The 13,835-nt window shown below is 48.5% G+C and overlaps 2 protein-coding genes and 1 long non-coding RNA gene across 3 annotated transcripts; 1 reads left to right on the top strand and 2 right to left on the bottom strand.

Annotated features, from left to right (window-relative positions):
- Nucleotides 1-2,738: 2,738 nt before the first annotated feature.
- Nucleotides 2,739-3,612, bottom strand: LOC117183703 (uncharacterized). The gene is made up of 2 exons (XR_004468842.1): nt 3,221-3,612; nt 2,739-3,162 (listed from the first exon to the last, which is right to left on the bottom strand). It is a non-coding gene; the product is annotated as an uncharacterized lncRNA (long non-coding RNA).
- Nucleotides 3,613-5,533: 1,921 nt separating this feature from the next.
- On the top strand, nt 5,534-7,354 carry S-Lap8 (Sperm-Leucylaminopeptidase 8). The gene has a single exon (XM_001360412.4). It carries the CDS (start codon nt 5,668-5,670, stop codon nt 7,252-7,254), a length of 1,587 nt encoding a protein of 528 aa, XP_001360449.3. The 5' UTR covers nt 5,534-5,667; the 3' UTR covers nt 7,255-7,354.
- A 3,925-nt stretch (nt 7,355-11,279) lies between these two features.
- On the bottom strand, nt 11,280-13,631 carry knon (knotted onions). Its single transcript, XM_001360411.4, has 2 exons — nt 13,364-13,631; nt 11,280-13,305 (listed from the first exon to the last, which is right to left on the bottom strand). Exons 1-2 carry the CDS (start codon nt 13,552-13,554, stop codon nt 11,355-11,357), a joined length of 2,142 nt encoding a protein of 713 aa, XP_001360448.3. The 5' UTR covers nt 13,555-13,631; the 3' UTR covers nt 11,280-11,354.
- Nucleotides 13,632-13,835: the final 204 nt, after the last annotated feature.

Here is a 13,835-nt window from a genome sequence, read left to right as displayed (position 1 = left end):
ACTTGCCAAACGTTGGAATCCTATTTCCATAGTCTGAGTCATTTGAGTCATGGCTTGAGACAACAACCCGATTTGACCCATAGCGTCCGTCAACGCCTGTGCCATTTGAGCCAAGCCTGGGCTTGCTTCATTCGCTGGCTCGCTACTCTGAACTGGCATGATTGGTACACCGACTTCAGTTGGACCAACGGAAGGTAAATTTTCAGTATTCGCAGCTGGACCTGCTGTCACACGCTGTGATCTGGTTCTCATTCGAAGCTGAGAAGACTCTACGTTCGAGGCGGACGCCTGCGCTACGGCTAATTCCTCAGCTAAGCTAGGAGCAGATGATTGTAGGGGCTTGTTGCACACCGGGCACACGGTCTTTTCACCTCTTCTCGTATTAAAACACACTAAATGAAATACGTGGTTACAACTTGTTCTTAAAAGCTGTGTCCGATATTCTACCTGTCTTACGCAAATACAACAGATAATATCGGAATGGTCGTTTTGATCAATCTCGTCAAAACTCCAATCCAATGACATCCTATCCTAATTTTACTAATATATGATTTTCTTTTCTACTCTCGATTATTAACTTTTAACGATCGATATATCTACTCTGTATCCACAAAATTCGGAAACCATGCAACATTCGTCTAATAGGAGTGTGTCCCCCACTGACTCTGGTGATATTATTAACAATCAACAAGCAGTACAATGAGTCATCGGATGAACTGGGACCGTTCGGTAGTTCTACACCACTGACGGATATCCGAGCAATCCGAAACCCTGACAAACCGATGGCCCTCTACTTATACTGTAGGTCGCAAAAACTGTAGGTCGTCCAGAACCACAATACAGTAGAGCCATTCCACCTACGTCCGTCAAACAAAAAAACGGAACAACAATAGAAAAACTGAAGAAGTAGACAAGGTTATGCTGACCCAGGAAATATACCATCTCCGATTCTATTGCCTTCGTTCGCGGGCAGGCCGTAGCTCTAAACCACTGACTAACCTGATCCAGGCCAAAACGGCAGACAATGATCAGCAACGGTATGGACAAGTTCATCCCCCAAACAACACGCTCCCATCTTGGTGGGTAGGCAGTAGAGCTAATCCACTTTGAAACCTAAATCCGACCGAAACATTAGAACGCGCTATTTAGCGGAGTGGCCTATCCGGCCAGATACTACAGGTTCGTTACTATGCCTAGTAATTTGATTAACCTCGAGCGCGGGGCTTTAAAGTCTTTTAGAAACTGCTACGCAATCCAGCTACTCGAAGTCAATCACCCAGACAATGCACGACCATGTATATCTGTTGGGAATTAATGGATGAAGGAATAAGTCTTGTGCCACTGCATTGAGATGCAGCTCGCATTGGTGTTGATGACTTTATAAAACTTTCTTGGTCGGGGCAAGCCGAAGAAGGGCCCCACGTTGGGCGCCAAATTTTACAAATTCTTTACGAAACCCTGCCATAAAATCGTGACAGACTTTTCGAACCAATTGCCATTTAAAATTTGTCTTTACCTGTAGCATACAACGTACAGGGTCGAGGAGCTGATGATAAGTAAACGGGAGTAGGAAGTACGCGCTGGCTTCGGCTTTTGTCTCTGGTCGGCGGGGTGTGGGCATGGAGGAAATTTTACTACCCATTTATAGCTCTGGCAAATGGTCGAGATAAGAATTTATAAAAAAAATCGCGTACGAGTAGGGAAAGGATACTAGGAAACGGGATACAGGGGGGTCAAAGGGACAGATCAGCATGTACACGTGAACGAAGAAGATCACCGGTCAGATCTTTGTCGGCTGCGGTATCGCCCATTGGCGAGAACGCCCACCCTACCATGATCCTTCAGGGCCACCTATTAATCGTCAGGATCCCTCCAACAAAGACTGCGGTGGGTCACATCTCCGTTTTTCGAGGTTGCATGGTTCCGATATAATCTATTTAGCCACGGTTCATTTCCAAAACTACTTTATTTAAACAATCCAGAATTCTTCATTTAAATTCCTATAAAACCTAACGCTAATAGAACCTAGTCCCTAATATAAGCCTGCTATTCGGTATCGTCTTACATTTATAGGGTATTACTAGTATTAAGAGTATCATAGGGGCGAGGTAGCGTATAAGGTTCTTAAATCTATAAAAATGATTAGTAGTATGTATAGATAAAGGCAAGAAATAGGTACGTGTTCATCATATGAACAAGGAAACGTCATATGTCATTACGGTACTTGGGCAGTGCCAAAACCAGACAAAAATCGGGTATATGGAAAGTCGTTTAAAGGCATGAGTACTACGTGTGTAAAACCGTGATCATGGTTGAAGACCAACGAATAGTTACCGCACATTCATTCTTTTCAGATTGCTTACTTGTTTTTTTTTTTTCTCTTATAATCACTTACGAGACGATTAATAACTTTGACTCCCACGCAGAAAGATCTTTCGTTGTGTGTTGGATGAGGTGATTTGATGGGTGGATGAGTATGATGATGTGTGTGATTGTGATGAGTATCTGCATAGATGATGAGATGAATGCGTGGCAACCAAAATCAAAAACTGTAAAAATAATTGGTATTAATACACTACTCATTTGTTCAAGTTCGACTTAGCCCATGGACAGGAATTCCCTTTTTGTTTATACCGTATTTACTTGGCTTTTGCACATTTTTGCCGTATCAAAAGAACATTGTTAAACAGAAAGCGGCTAAAAAAAAAACAGGGTTTCGCATATCGGGTCTAATTTCGAAAGAAAGATAGAGAATATAACTAAATCCGATGCGGGTTCGATGCTTCCCGGCTGGAGACCGAGTTCCTACTCGAGGTCTGAAGGTGGCACACGATTGTACCGGGCGCAGGTAACAGCAGCTGCTTCCGATGCCAGGGGTCAATGACCGCGGTCCATCTGCGGCGTGAGGTTAGGTACCCTCGCCCACTGGATTGCTCGTGGGGGGGGACTGGTTTATTTGAAGAGTCACTCAGCTCATCCCCATGGGTCGAACGTGTCCAGGCGAAGATTGCAGAGCACACCGATCGGGTTTACTTGAGGAGCAAGTCCATGCCCTCGGCTACCGAACGGTGGTACGGGCACGTGGCCAAGAGGTCTCCGGGAATAACCAATCCGTATCTTCTAGACCAGCGTTTCAATACGTAGATACTAGTGGTGCTAATCCTACACGGAAAGAACAGAACATTTTTCAACGGGTCGCTGCAGCTGGGTGGATAATTACCTCAACAGAATTGCACCACTGTTTCGAAAAATGTTGATACACTGGGGGCGCTCGTTTCCAAATGGTCGAACGGCTGCCCCAGTATTGGCGATATATAACTGGCGCGTCCACTCAAATTCAATGATCACTTTGAGCCGCACTTGGCACTTGCACTAGGCTTTGACTTTGGGCTTGACCTTGTTTAGAGAACTGGGTCCGCTCAAGCAGACTTCTTTTTTCCCTGCCGGTCACTCTGACGGCCACGAGGTAAAAAAGACAGAGGCTGGGACTACTAGGTACAGCAACCCACGTTTTTTCCACACCTTCTATGGTCTTTTTCTGTTATACAGAATCCAGCCACAGCAATATTTAATGAAATATAGTGCAAAGCAGAAAAATTGCATATCTTAGTGTTGCCACTTGGTCGCAAAACAGCTGATACTCTATGTATGGTTAAAGCTCACAAGCTCTGCAACTCGAATTTTTTTTTCTTCTGCCTAGTTTTAGGCTGTAATTTTGGGAGTTAGCCGTTCATAATTCAAATAAACGGCACGACAAGCGTCGAATATTACAAAGGGGGAAGGGGGGGAATGCCAGGCGTCGCTGTCATTAATTTGAAATCATGCGTAAAATCGCGTAATGTCGCCAGGACACCAGAACCCCATCGACATCCTTCTGGGGCATACAGGCATCCTTCGCACAAAAAACGTTGTGTGGCGCCTACTTATTGCACGCTTGTGCCCGTGTATGTGTGTTGCCTCTGTATCTGTGTGTTGGCTGTTTTTTACGCGTCTCTCTCTCTCTCACTGGGACTCCTGTCTGCACGGCGGAAATGCGTTCGACCACATCAATCACGCGACATTGACAAATGTGAATATTTTTGTTGAAAATTATATGTGTGGTGCGTGGCGGGCGGCGGTTGGCCGATGGAGGCTGGCGGATGGAGGCTGGCGGATGGAATTCTGGCCAACAGGCTTGTATGCAGCCATGGCCCATAGTCGGGGGCCAAGTGGCCAAGTGGCTGTGCAAATTATTGGCTACAATAGTGCTTCAAATTGGGCAATTTATTGCTTTATTGCTTTTACGTGTTTCGTCTGCGGCTGGGTTGCAATTTTTATACACTCCTCCGCTCCTCCACTCCTCCACCCCACCTCCTCCCCTGCACGAGATTCCCTCGGCAATTCACTTTTTCATTATGCAACATGGTGGCAAGTGCACTTGTTGTTGCCCCGCAATCGATAATTGCAAATTTAATCACGGCACAAAGTTTTAAGTGCGGCCATACTTGTGTCCTGTGGAAATTCCTTAATTGCCAGCAATTTTCAATGCAATCGTTGCCGGTTATCAGTTATCGGTGGAAATCTATTGCAAGCCTCTAAGTATCATCGATGGTTCAGAGGCAAGCATGGGAGGACTATGGAATGCGCGGCCATGGAATGATAGGGACCTGGGAATAGGTCCATGCCAGATCTAATAGGCCTATAAACCAATTAACTCTGTAAATAAAAAATATTTATAAAAATACAAATAAACGACAATAAATAGCAGTAATTGCTTCCCTGAACAAAATGCATGTCTTGGACATGACAAGGGATATTTTCACCCAAACTTGCACCGAAAATGGGCTCCAGGCTTTGGTTTCTGGATCCAGCATCGATTTGCAAGCAATCAGTAACTAAAAAATATTTTTAAAAAATACAAATGAACGACGATAAATAGCAGTAATTGTGTCCCTGAACAAAATGCATGTCTTGGGCATTAATCGGCTCCAGGCTTTGGTCTCTGTCTCAAGCATCGATTTGCAAGCAATCTATAAATAAAAGAAAAGTAAAAAACAATACATATAAACGACAATAAATAGCAGTAATTGTGTCCCTGAACAAAATGCATGTCTTGGGCATTAATCGGCTCCAGGCTTTGGTCTCTGTCTACAACATCGATTTGCAAGCAATCTGCAAATAAAAAATATTAAAGAAATACAAATGAACGACAATAAATAGCAGTAATTGCTTTCCTGAACAAAATGCATGTCTTGGACATGACAAGGGATATGTTTACCCAAACTTGCGGCGAAATTCGGCTCCAGGCTTTGGTCTCTGTCTCCAGCCTCGATTTGCAAGCAGCGTGTATTGTTGGGAGCGACTTTTCCGCCTCTACAGAGACTGTACACTTTGTTCTTGCACTTTCAGGCCCTCCCTAAAGGACCAACTCAGCTGCCCAACGCATGGAAGAACACATTGGGCAGCGCAGGACAGCCCAAATTTTAGACGAATGCTGAAACACAATCTGCCGTTTGTTTCTTCCAATCGTAGTCCATTGGAAATTGCTGTTAGTGGAGCAAAAGTGCTGTCTGTTCAAACTTTGATACTCGCACACAACATACACACACGTCCAAATTGGTGTTCCCATAATTTTTTACAAAGAATATTTTTCCGATTCGTAATCGAAACGTTTTCCAAATTCGCGGAATGTCACGCTTGCCATTGTTCGCCGGGTTGGGTCGCTCGACGCTGGGAGTCCTCCGATTGCGGGGGGCCGTGCCGCGGAGCCTGCTCTACCAGCAGGTGCGCTTCAAGTGCGAGGACATGCGGGGCGTCGTCGTGGGCCTCTACGAGCAGGACAGCGGCAAGCCGAAGCTGACGGAGGGCGGCGATGAGTTCGATCGCCTGGGCCACGGAATGCTGGCCGATCTGGTGCGCGAGTCGGGCCTCAAGGGGGAGCTGGGGAAGGGACGACTGTACCACAACGTCGGCAAGGAGTACAACTGCCTGGCGTTGGTGGGGCTGGGCAGAGAGGGGGCCGGCTACAACCACGAGGAGGTCATCGACGAGGGCATGGAGAATGTGCGCGTGTGCACGGCCGTCGGCGCCCGGGCCCTGCAGCTCCAGGGCTGCAGCGAGGTCCACGTGGATGCCATGGGCTATGCGGAGCAGGCGGCCGAGGGCGCGGCCCTGGCCGTCTGGCGGTACAACAACAACCGTCGCAAGCGCAATCGCACCCACATCCCGAAGCTGGAGCTGTACCAGTCCTCGGACACGGAGGGCTGGACGCGGGGCCTGTTCAAGGCCGAGTCGCAGAACCTGGCGCGCCGCCTGTGCGACACGCCGGCCAACCAGATGACGCCGTCGATCTTCGCGCAGGCCAGCGTCGACGCCCTGTGCCCCTGCGGCGTGACCGTGGAGGTGCGCTCCATTAACTGGATCGAGGAAAAGAACCTCGGCTCCTTCCTGACCATCGCCAAGGGCTCCTGCGAGCCGCCGCTCCTCCTGGAGATCAGCTACTGTGGCACCGCGCCCGAGGACAAGCCCGTGCTGCTGGTCGGCAAGGGCCTGACCTTCCACAGCGGCGGCCTCTGCCTGAAGCCCAAGACGGGCATGGACGAGTACCGCGGCGGCGTGTCCGGCGCCGCCCTGGTGGTGGCCACCATGCGGGCCGCCTCCGCCCTGTCGCTGCCCATCAACCTGTCGGCGGTGCTGCCGCTCTGCGAGAATCTGCCCTCGGGCATGGCCGTGCGACCGGGCGATGTGGTCACTCTGCTCAACGGCCGCACGATGCGCGTCATGGACCCCGATGTCGCCGGGACCGTGATGCTGGCCGATCCCCTGCTCTACGGCCAGGCGGCGTTCAAGCCGCGGCTCGTCGTCGATGCCGGAGCGCTGGCGCGGGGCGTGACCAGCGGACTGGGTGGCTCTGCCACCGGAGTGTGGACCAACAACTCGTTTCTGTGGAAGCAATTCCAGAAGGCCGGCGGCTACACGGGCGACCGTCTGTGGCGCCTCCCCCTGTGGCAGTACTTCAAGGATCTGGTCACGAAATTCGGCACCGTCGACATGTGCAACAAGGGCCGGGGACCGGCATCGTCCTGCCTGGCGGCCGCCGTCCTCCACGAGATGGTGCCATGCAGCGACTGGGTGCATCTCGACACCCACGGCACGGGGATGCTGGCCAAGGACGGGGTGCCCCCGTACCTCCTCAAGAATCGCATGAGCGGCCGGCCCACACGCACTCTCATCCAGTTCCTGTACCAATTGGCCTGCGACTGTCCTTCTGCCTGATGAAGGACCCCCCCGTTTTACCTCAAACGACACCTATTCCCTGAAATTCTCTGTTAGTTCTTGGTCTCCTGCAAGAATATACGAGTTTATAGTCCTCTAAGTGCTCGTCCCGAGGCCTAATTAATGCCTCTAGAAGGAATTTCGGTACAGTTGCTAATTGCTGCAAGCAAATAAGGCCACAAGCCGCCAGTATACGTGCCACATCGTGCGTTTGTTGAGGCACATTCTTTATTTATGCGCACATGTTTTGCATAGGTAATGGCCTTCTGCCCAAGGACACCGTTGAGTCCTCAAAAGAGCTAGTGATGTGCACGTGACAAGGGATTTTTCTGTCTGTTTTGTATGCCAAAAATCCTCGCCTTATTCTCCAGATATAATCGGTTTACTATATCTTCCATCGCCAGTGGCAGCCGCAAATAAAAATCCCAGAAAAACAAAGTAAAAGCGACCGCTTTTTAATGAATTTTCCAGCATGTTTTTGGGTTTCAGCGAATTGATTTAATTTTCTTTTCTGTTTTCTGTTTTATGTGTTTCGTGTTTTCGCCCCCCGCCCCACAGCCTCAACAGTCCCTGCCTTCGAGTCCCTGCCTTCGAGTCCCTGCCTTCGAGTCCCTGCCTTCGACTCTCGAGTCTCAGTTTCGCTTTCTCTTGTTTGTTGCTTAATTGGAAGGAAATTAAAAAATAAACAAGCAGCGCTAAAAGTAAATACTACACGTTGCCGATTACCTGGACAGCAAACCCACCCCGCCACCCCCCACCCCGCACCAACCATCTACCACCCCAAAAGCCTGTCCAGCGAAAGGCCCAACGGCTGTTTGGAATTTAATTTTCATTTCGCTCTTCCGACAGACGGCCGTTAATTTTATCTTCTTTCCAACTGTGGAAATAGATTTTCAGTTTGTTTGTTATTTTAGGACCTGCTTTCGAGGGAAACTCTGCTTTTGCTTTTCTTAAACGTTGCCTTTTCCGCCGAAGGTTGAGCAAAGAAACGAGGCGTTTTCCAGTGTTGGTTTATGGCGAGAAAGCCCCGAATTTCAAGCAATTTCTAAGGAAAAAAATCTACAGAATTTAGATTGTCAAAGAAAAGCAACGATAACGATAACGATAGACTTTTCATTGCCAGAAATTCTACGTGTAGCTAGAAGATGCCCCTCAGTGTCAGGGCCCATCGATGGGCAATAATTGGCGGTAGTACGAGTGGCAGCAGAGGTTTGATAATTGAAGCGAATGCTCCACAACAAATGAGGGGCTATGAGGAGAGGCATTGCGGCGTCGTACAGGGGACCCCAGCAAAAAAACCCAAATTGAAATTCAAGGCAACAGTTGGCACAGAGGAGAGAGCCATCTCCTAAGCAAACAGAATTTTGCGGCCACTGGAAGGAAAAACAAAGCCTGAATCCGTATCCGTATCCGAATCCGAATCCGAATCCTAGGAGAACGAGCATTGGATTTTGGGTGCAAAGTGTCTCCACCGAATGCGTGTGTGTGTGTGTCCAGGGGAGGGGGACTCCTCCTTTGGCTCCTCCTTTGGCATAACTAATAAGACACTTATTATGCCGCAGGGCGCCGCGTGGTCTACGGGTAACGTTATACCGAAACTTAACGATATCACGTACATACGTTAACTAACGCTAACTACGTCGTTAAGTGTGTGTGTGTGTCTCGTGTTTGTGTTTGTGTTTGTGGGGACACGCGCCGGGACCAGGCAAATGGAGGAGCTCTGGAGCCAGGGACTTCCCGGGACTCGAGTAATCAAGCTCTGGGGCTCCCACTCGCGCTGTTGCTTCCATGCTGTGAAAATTTACATTTTCCCTGTCCGCGGTGTGCCCTGGAGGTCCTTCTAGGATGATCACGTCGGCCCCGAACACGAGGCTTAGTTAAATGCCGCTAATTAGGCCGACTCCTGGCCGTTGGGCTGGCTATTAAAAGCCAAGCCAAAGCCGATAAAGCCAGACCCACACATGGCCATAAAAAACAACCAAAGGAACATCGTATTTGCTTTGAGTTTTCAGCGGCGCGGCGGGGGGACATTTTAATTATGTTTGGGTCAATGCCAGGGCGGGCACTTGCCAAAAGGAATCTATTGCCAGCGACAGTATCTGTATCTGTATCTGTATCTGTATCTGGGAGGGGTATGGGGTGGGGGCTAAGAAAACAATAAACATAAGCGCAATATTTTATATTTCCGGAGCCAGAAGGGAGGAGCACATGAAAACTATCAAAGAAAATTTGAAGCGGAAAAGCAGACTGCTGCCAAATGGCCAATTCGGGATTTCGGGGCTTAAAGCCAGCACTTTGTAGCTCATGAATAATCCTTTCAGGCTTAATCGACTCCGCGTCCGAAGGGCCCGAAATCAGTTTCAAATATTCCAAATAAATATGCAAATTCCGCTGGGCAAAAGGTCCCCCAAAGGATACATTAGACCCTTGGCACGGTGCGTTTTAACAAAATGCTTTTGTCACCTGCGTAATCGATTAAGCGATAAGATGTTTGGTCTGTGTTCTCTACACAATGAAGGGGCTCCACAAAAGGGCCAGGGCCGGGGCCACGGCCTGGGACCGGGACCAGGACAAAAGGACGCTGCGAGGCTTTCAAATTGAATTTATACGGCTGCTAGAGTTTACAAATATATATAAATGAATACACATAAATAAGAGCCGGATTTTAGGGGAAATATTTACAATGTCTGCACATTAGCGGGGATTTTCAATATTCGGTGAACAAAAGGAATGTTTTAAGGCCCAAAGCTTATGGGAAACTATCAAACGGGAATTAGGCACGCACCCAAAAAAGCACACGCACACCCACACACACACGAACACACACATACGCATACGCACACACTAATTATGCAAATGTTTTGTGTTTGATTGCGAAAAGCAGGCAGCACTCTTCGGATGGCTACTTTTAAAATCCAAAGACCAAAACAGAGAAACGCTTTAGGTGTGCATTTTTGAGGGTCCCGACTGCCGCTTACCCTCTGCTTGGGGCAGGCAAGTCCTGGGCAAGAGTAGCCCCAATGGGAATATTACTAACACTTCGATTGAAAAATGTGCACCGATAATTATAAGGAGAAAGTGTTTTCACGTACTTTTTAGCAAATATTTGTTCTAAAAATATTTTAGAAAATATTATATATTTTTTTTACCAATTTATATTAAATATATTTTCTACAAAGGTAATTTATTAATGGGTTTCATATTTAAATTAATTAGAATCAGGCACCGTAAATAATGATTGATATATATATTTTTTTTTGTATTAATATAATGGACTTTTTTGTAAGATTATTATTTTATTATAATTAGGATTGTATTTTAAATTTTTGATTATAAAATTTTATCTCTGTTATTGTTAGTGCAGCAGTCACAGAAATAAATTTGGCTAATTTATAAAAAATAAAAAAAATGGGTGTCGAAGAAATTGGATGAGAATATTATTTGGTTTATTTATCTGTCCAGGTTTTCTAGGGTAAAAAAATAGAATTTACACGAAAATCTTAATTTTTGCCGCCATGATGTTTGAATTTTAGAATTTTTTACTTTTTTCTTCAATGTTAATCATTATATATGTAACTTATAAGGATTACGGTCCCTGATTCATAACCGCCATTAGTACTGATTTTCCCCAGAAAGTTCAGTTTTCCATTAAATCTATTTAATATCACTTTGTATTTAAAAACCGAATTTTGAATATATATTTTTATATATAGGCGATTCTTTCTCCTATACAATTTTTCGTGTTTCGCCGAAACACCCTCGAACCCTGAACCCCAGTATACCCGCTCTGCCACAGCTAGAGGGTATAAAAAGCAACAAAAATTTGCATAATTATGCAATCTACGAATGCCACACACGCACAGACGCACACGCACACACAGGAGCACATTTTGTTGGCTAATTCGAAATAGAAAAGTTTTCAGCAGCAACCCAGAAAGAGAGTATCGCATCGCGTATGAAGCAAAATGTTGGGGAAAATTAGCATTTGATGAACAAAGCGAAACGAAACGAAACGAAACGAAACGGAAAGGCTGCAGAAAATTTAATAAGAACTAAACATCGAAAAACAAAACATGGTATAAATTGGGGAATAGACTGGATCAGTCTTTGTTCTTCAGTTTCTCGAGGACCTTGGCGATTTCCTGCTTCAGGGCCACCGCACGTTTGGCCAGCAGCTTGGCCAGCAGGGCGTGCTTCTCGGCCATGGCCTGGTCGTTGTGATCGCGGAACTGCGATTCGCTGGAGCTGCGCGATCTCTTGGCCAACTTCCTGGCCGCGTCCACGGCCTTGAAGGCCTCGACCAGGGCGCGATTAGCCTGCTTGTGGGCGGAGCGGTAGGCGGCCTCCAGGGTCTCGATGCGGTGGCACTTGAGCTTCTCGGCCTCCTCCTCGGAAATGGTGGCATCGCTGAGCAACGAGGCGGCATCCGTGGCCATGTCGAACACCCGTTTGGCCGCATCGTCTGAGGTTACCTTCTCGACCTCTGCTGCCTGAGGTTTGGGCTGGGTTTTCTTTGATTTTGGCACTATCTCCAGGCGGGGATAAGTGATTGTAGAGTCCTTTAGTCGTTGGGGAGCTGCAGGGGCATCCGCCTCGTTGGCATCTCCAATCTGCGGCGCCTCCTTTGGACTCTGATCGGGGCTGAATATCTCCATGTCCTTCAGGCCCATCTTTAGCCGAGAGCTGGGCCCTTCTGGCAATGGGTTTAGGGAGGCCTTCTCCTGCGGTTTGCACGGATCCTTTGTCCCCTTTTTGTCGGTTTTGCTGGTTTTCTGAACCGGCTCACAGGTGGAAATCGAAACGGCGAAATCGGCCTTGGCTGCATCTTCGAACTGTATCTTTTCCTGCTTCTTTGCCTTTGATTCTGTTTCACATTCGCGCTCCGATTCCTCGGCCTCGCATTTCTGGCGCTCCTCGCAGTCCTTCTCCAGGGATTCCTCTTTCTCGCGCTGCCGACAGGAAGCCTCTTCTTTTTTCTGCTCCTTGCATGGAATGTCCTCGTCCTCGTCCTCGTGGGCGTCCTCCTGCCGCCCCTTGGACTTGCGCTTGCATTCCAAATCCTCACACTTCTTGCGCTTCTCCTCGGGCCAATCGTCCTCCTCCTCGTCCCCTTCGATGCTGAGATTCACATGCTTGGCTTTCACCTCGGGATTCTGCTCGGCTTCCTCGCCCCGGATGATGGTCTGTGTGCAAATGTTAGGCGAGTGCTCCCTCCGATGGTAGTGATCGTCGTCCTCCTCTGCGACCTCCTTCGCCTTGGGCCTGGGCTTGGCCAGTGCGGATCCTTTTGGCGTCTCAGCAGCTTCTTGTGGCTTCGGCTTGGCCGTCTTGGCGGCTCTGGCGGCCGCTGCCGCCTCGTGAACCTGTTTCACCATCTGTGAGATCTTTGCCACGGCGATCGTGAGTAGCTGCTGCACCTTTATGGCCAACTCTTTGGCCGTCTCGGCGGCTTTCTCTGTCATTTCCTCAACGGCCTTGGAGGTTTCTTCCTTCTTGGGGGATGCACTTATTTCTGTAGGTTTCTTGGCGTCCGGTGTAGCGCCCTCGGGCTTGGCAGCAGCTGTGGGCGGTGGTGCAGCAGCAGGCGGCTTAGGCGGTGCCTTTGGCGGCTCTTCTGGCTCCTCCGGATGCACGGCCGTCGGGTCCGAGGGTCCCGGCGTCTGCTCCTCGGGTGTGTGCGGCCAGAACGTGGGCTTGTTGATGAAATCGGGGGCCAAGTGGGGCCGCTGCTGGCAGAACTCCTCCATGGTCATGTCCTCGTACGGCATCATGGCCTTGAGGACGTCCAGCTGCTTGTTGAGCTCGCCGATGCGCTTGTCCGACTCCTCCTTGTACTCGCAGATCTCCCGCTGCATCTCCTCCGCCTCCTTGTTGACCTCCTCGAAGTACCGCCGGCTGCTGATCATCACGTGCCGATTCACGAACAGGGTGTCCAGCTTGTCGTACTTCTGCTCGAACTGGCTCACCCAACTTACGAACTCTGGCCGCACATTCTTCCGATAGTACTCCCAGTCGATTTTCGGCATGGAGTCGGGATACTTGTTGACGCGCCTTTCGGGGATTGGGGGTTACACAAGGATGGCCACCTATCGCTGTGTCTGTAGCTCACCTTCTGTACTCTTCGTTGCGCCTCTTGAACATCTGGAACTGTGGCAGCTGGTTGGGCGGCACACGCTGCAGCATGTCCGCCATGTTCATCAGCTGCTGCTTGGGGGCCCTGGTCGGGCCACTGCCACCGCCGTTCTGATGCCCCCCGGCGCCCTTCGTAATACAGCTGGTTATCTTCTTCCAAAAAACCATCTCTCTGATAAAAAAATATATATATTTTGTTTGGGATATAAATATATATCTGATGTGTGATACTTTTTGAATCGAATGATCAAATGGGGTTCGGGGGAGGGGGTGTTCGGGGGTGGGAAAACGTAGGGCCAACTGTGTGACCCAGGGGAAAAAGTTCGATTTACAGCCAGTGAAAATTGCATATTCATGCATTTTCAATTAAATCAGAGCTTCAAGGACCAAGGAGCAAGGACCAAGGAGCAGCATCATCATCAAACTGACAATAAAATCGAAAATTAATT

Source organism: Drosophila pseudoobscura, chromosome 3 (assembly GCF_009870125.1).
Source record: "Drosophila pseudoobscura strain MV-25-SWS-2005 chromosome 3, UCI_Dpse_MV25, whole genome shotgun sequence".
Taxonomy (NCBI): domain Eukaryota; kingdom Metazoa; phylum Arthropoda; class Insecta; order Diptera; family Drosophilidae; genus Drosophila; species Drosophila pseudoobscura.
The sequence above is the reverse complement of the archived record's forward strand: the minus strand, read 5'-3'. Positions and strand labels throughout refer to the sequence as shown.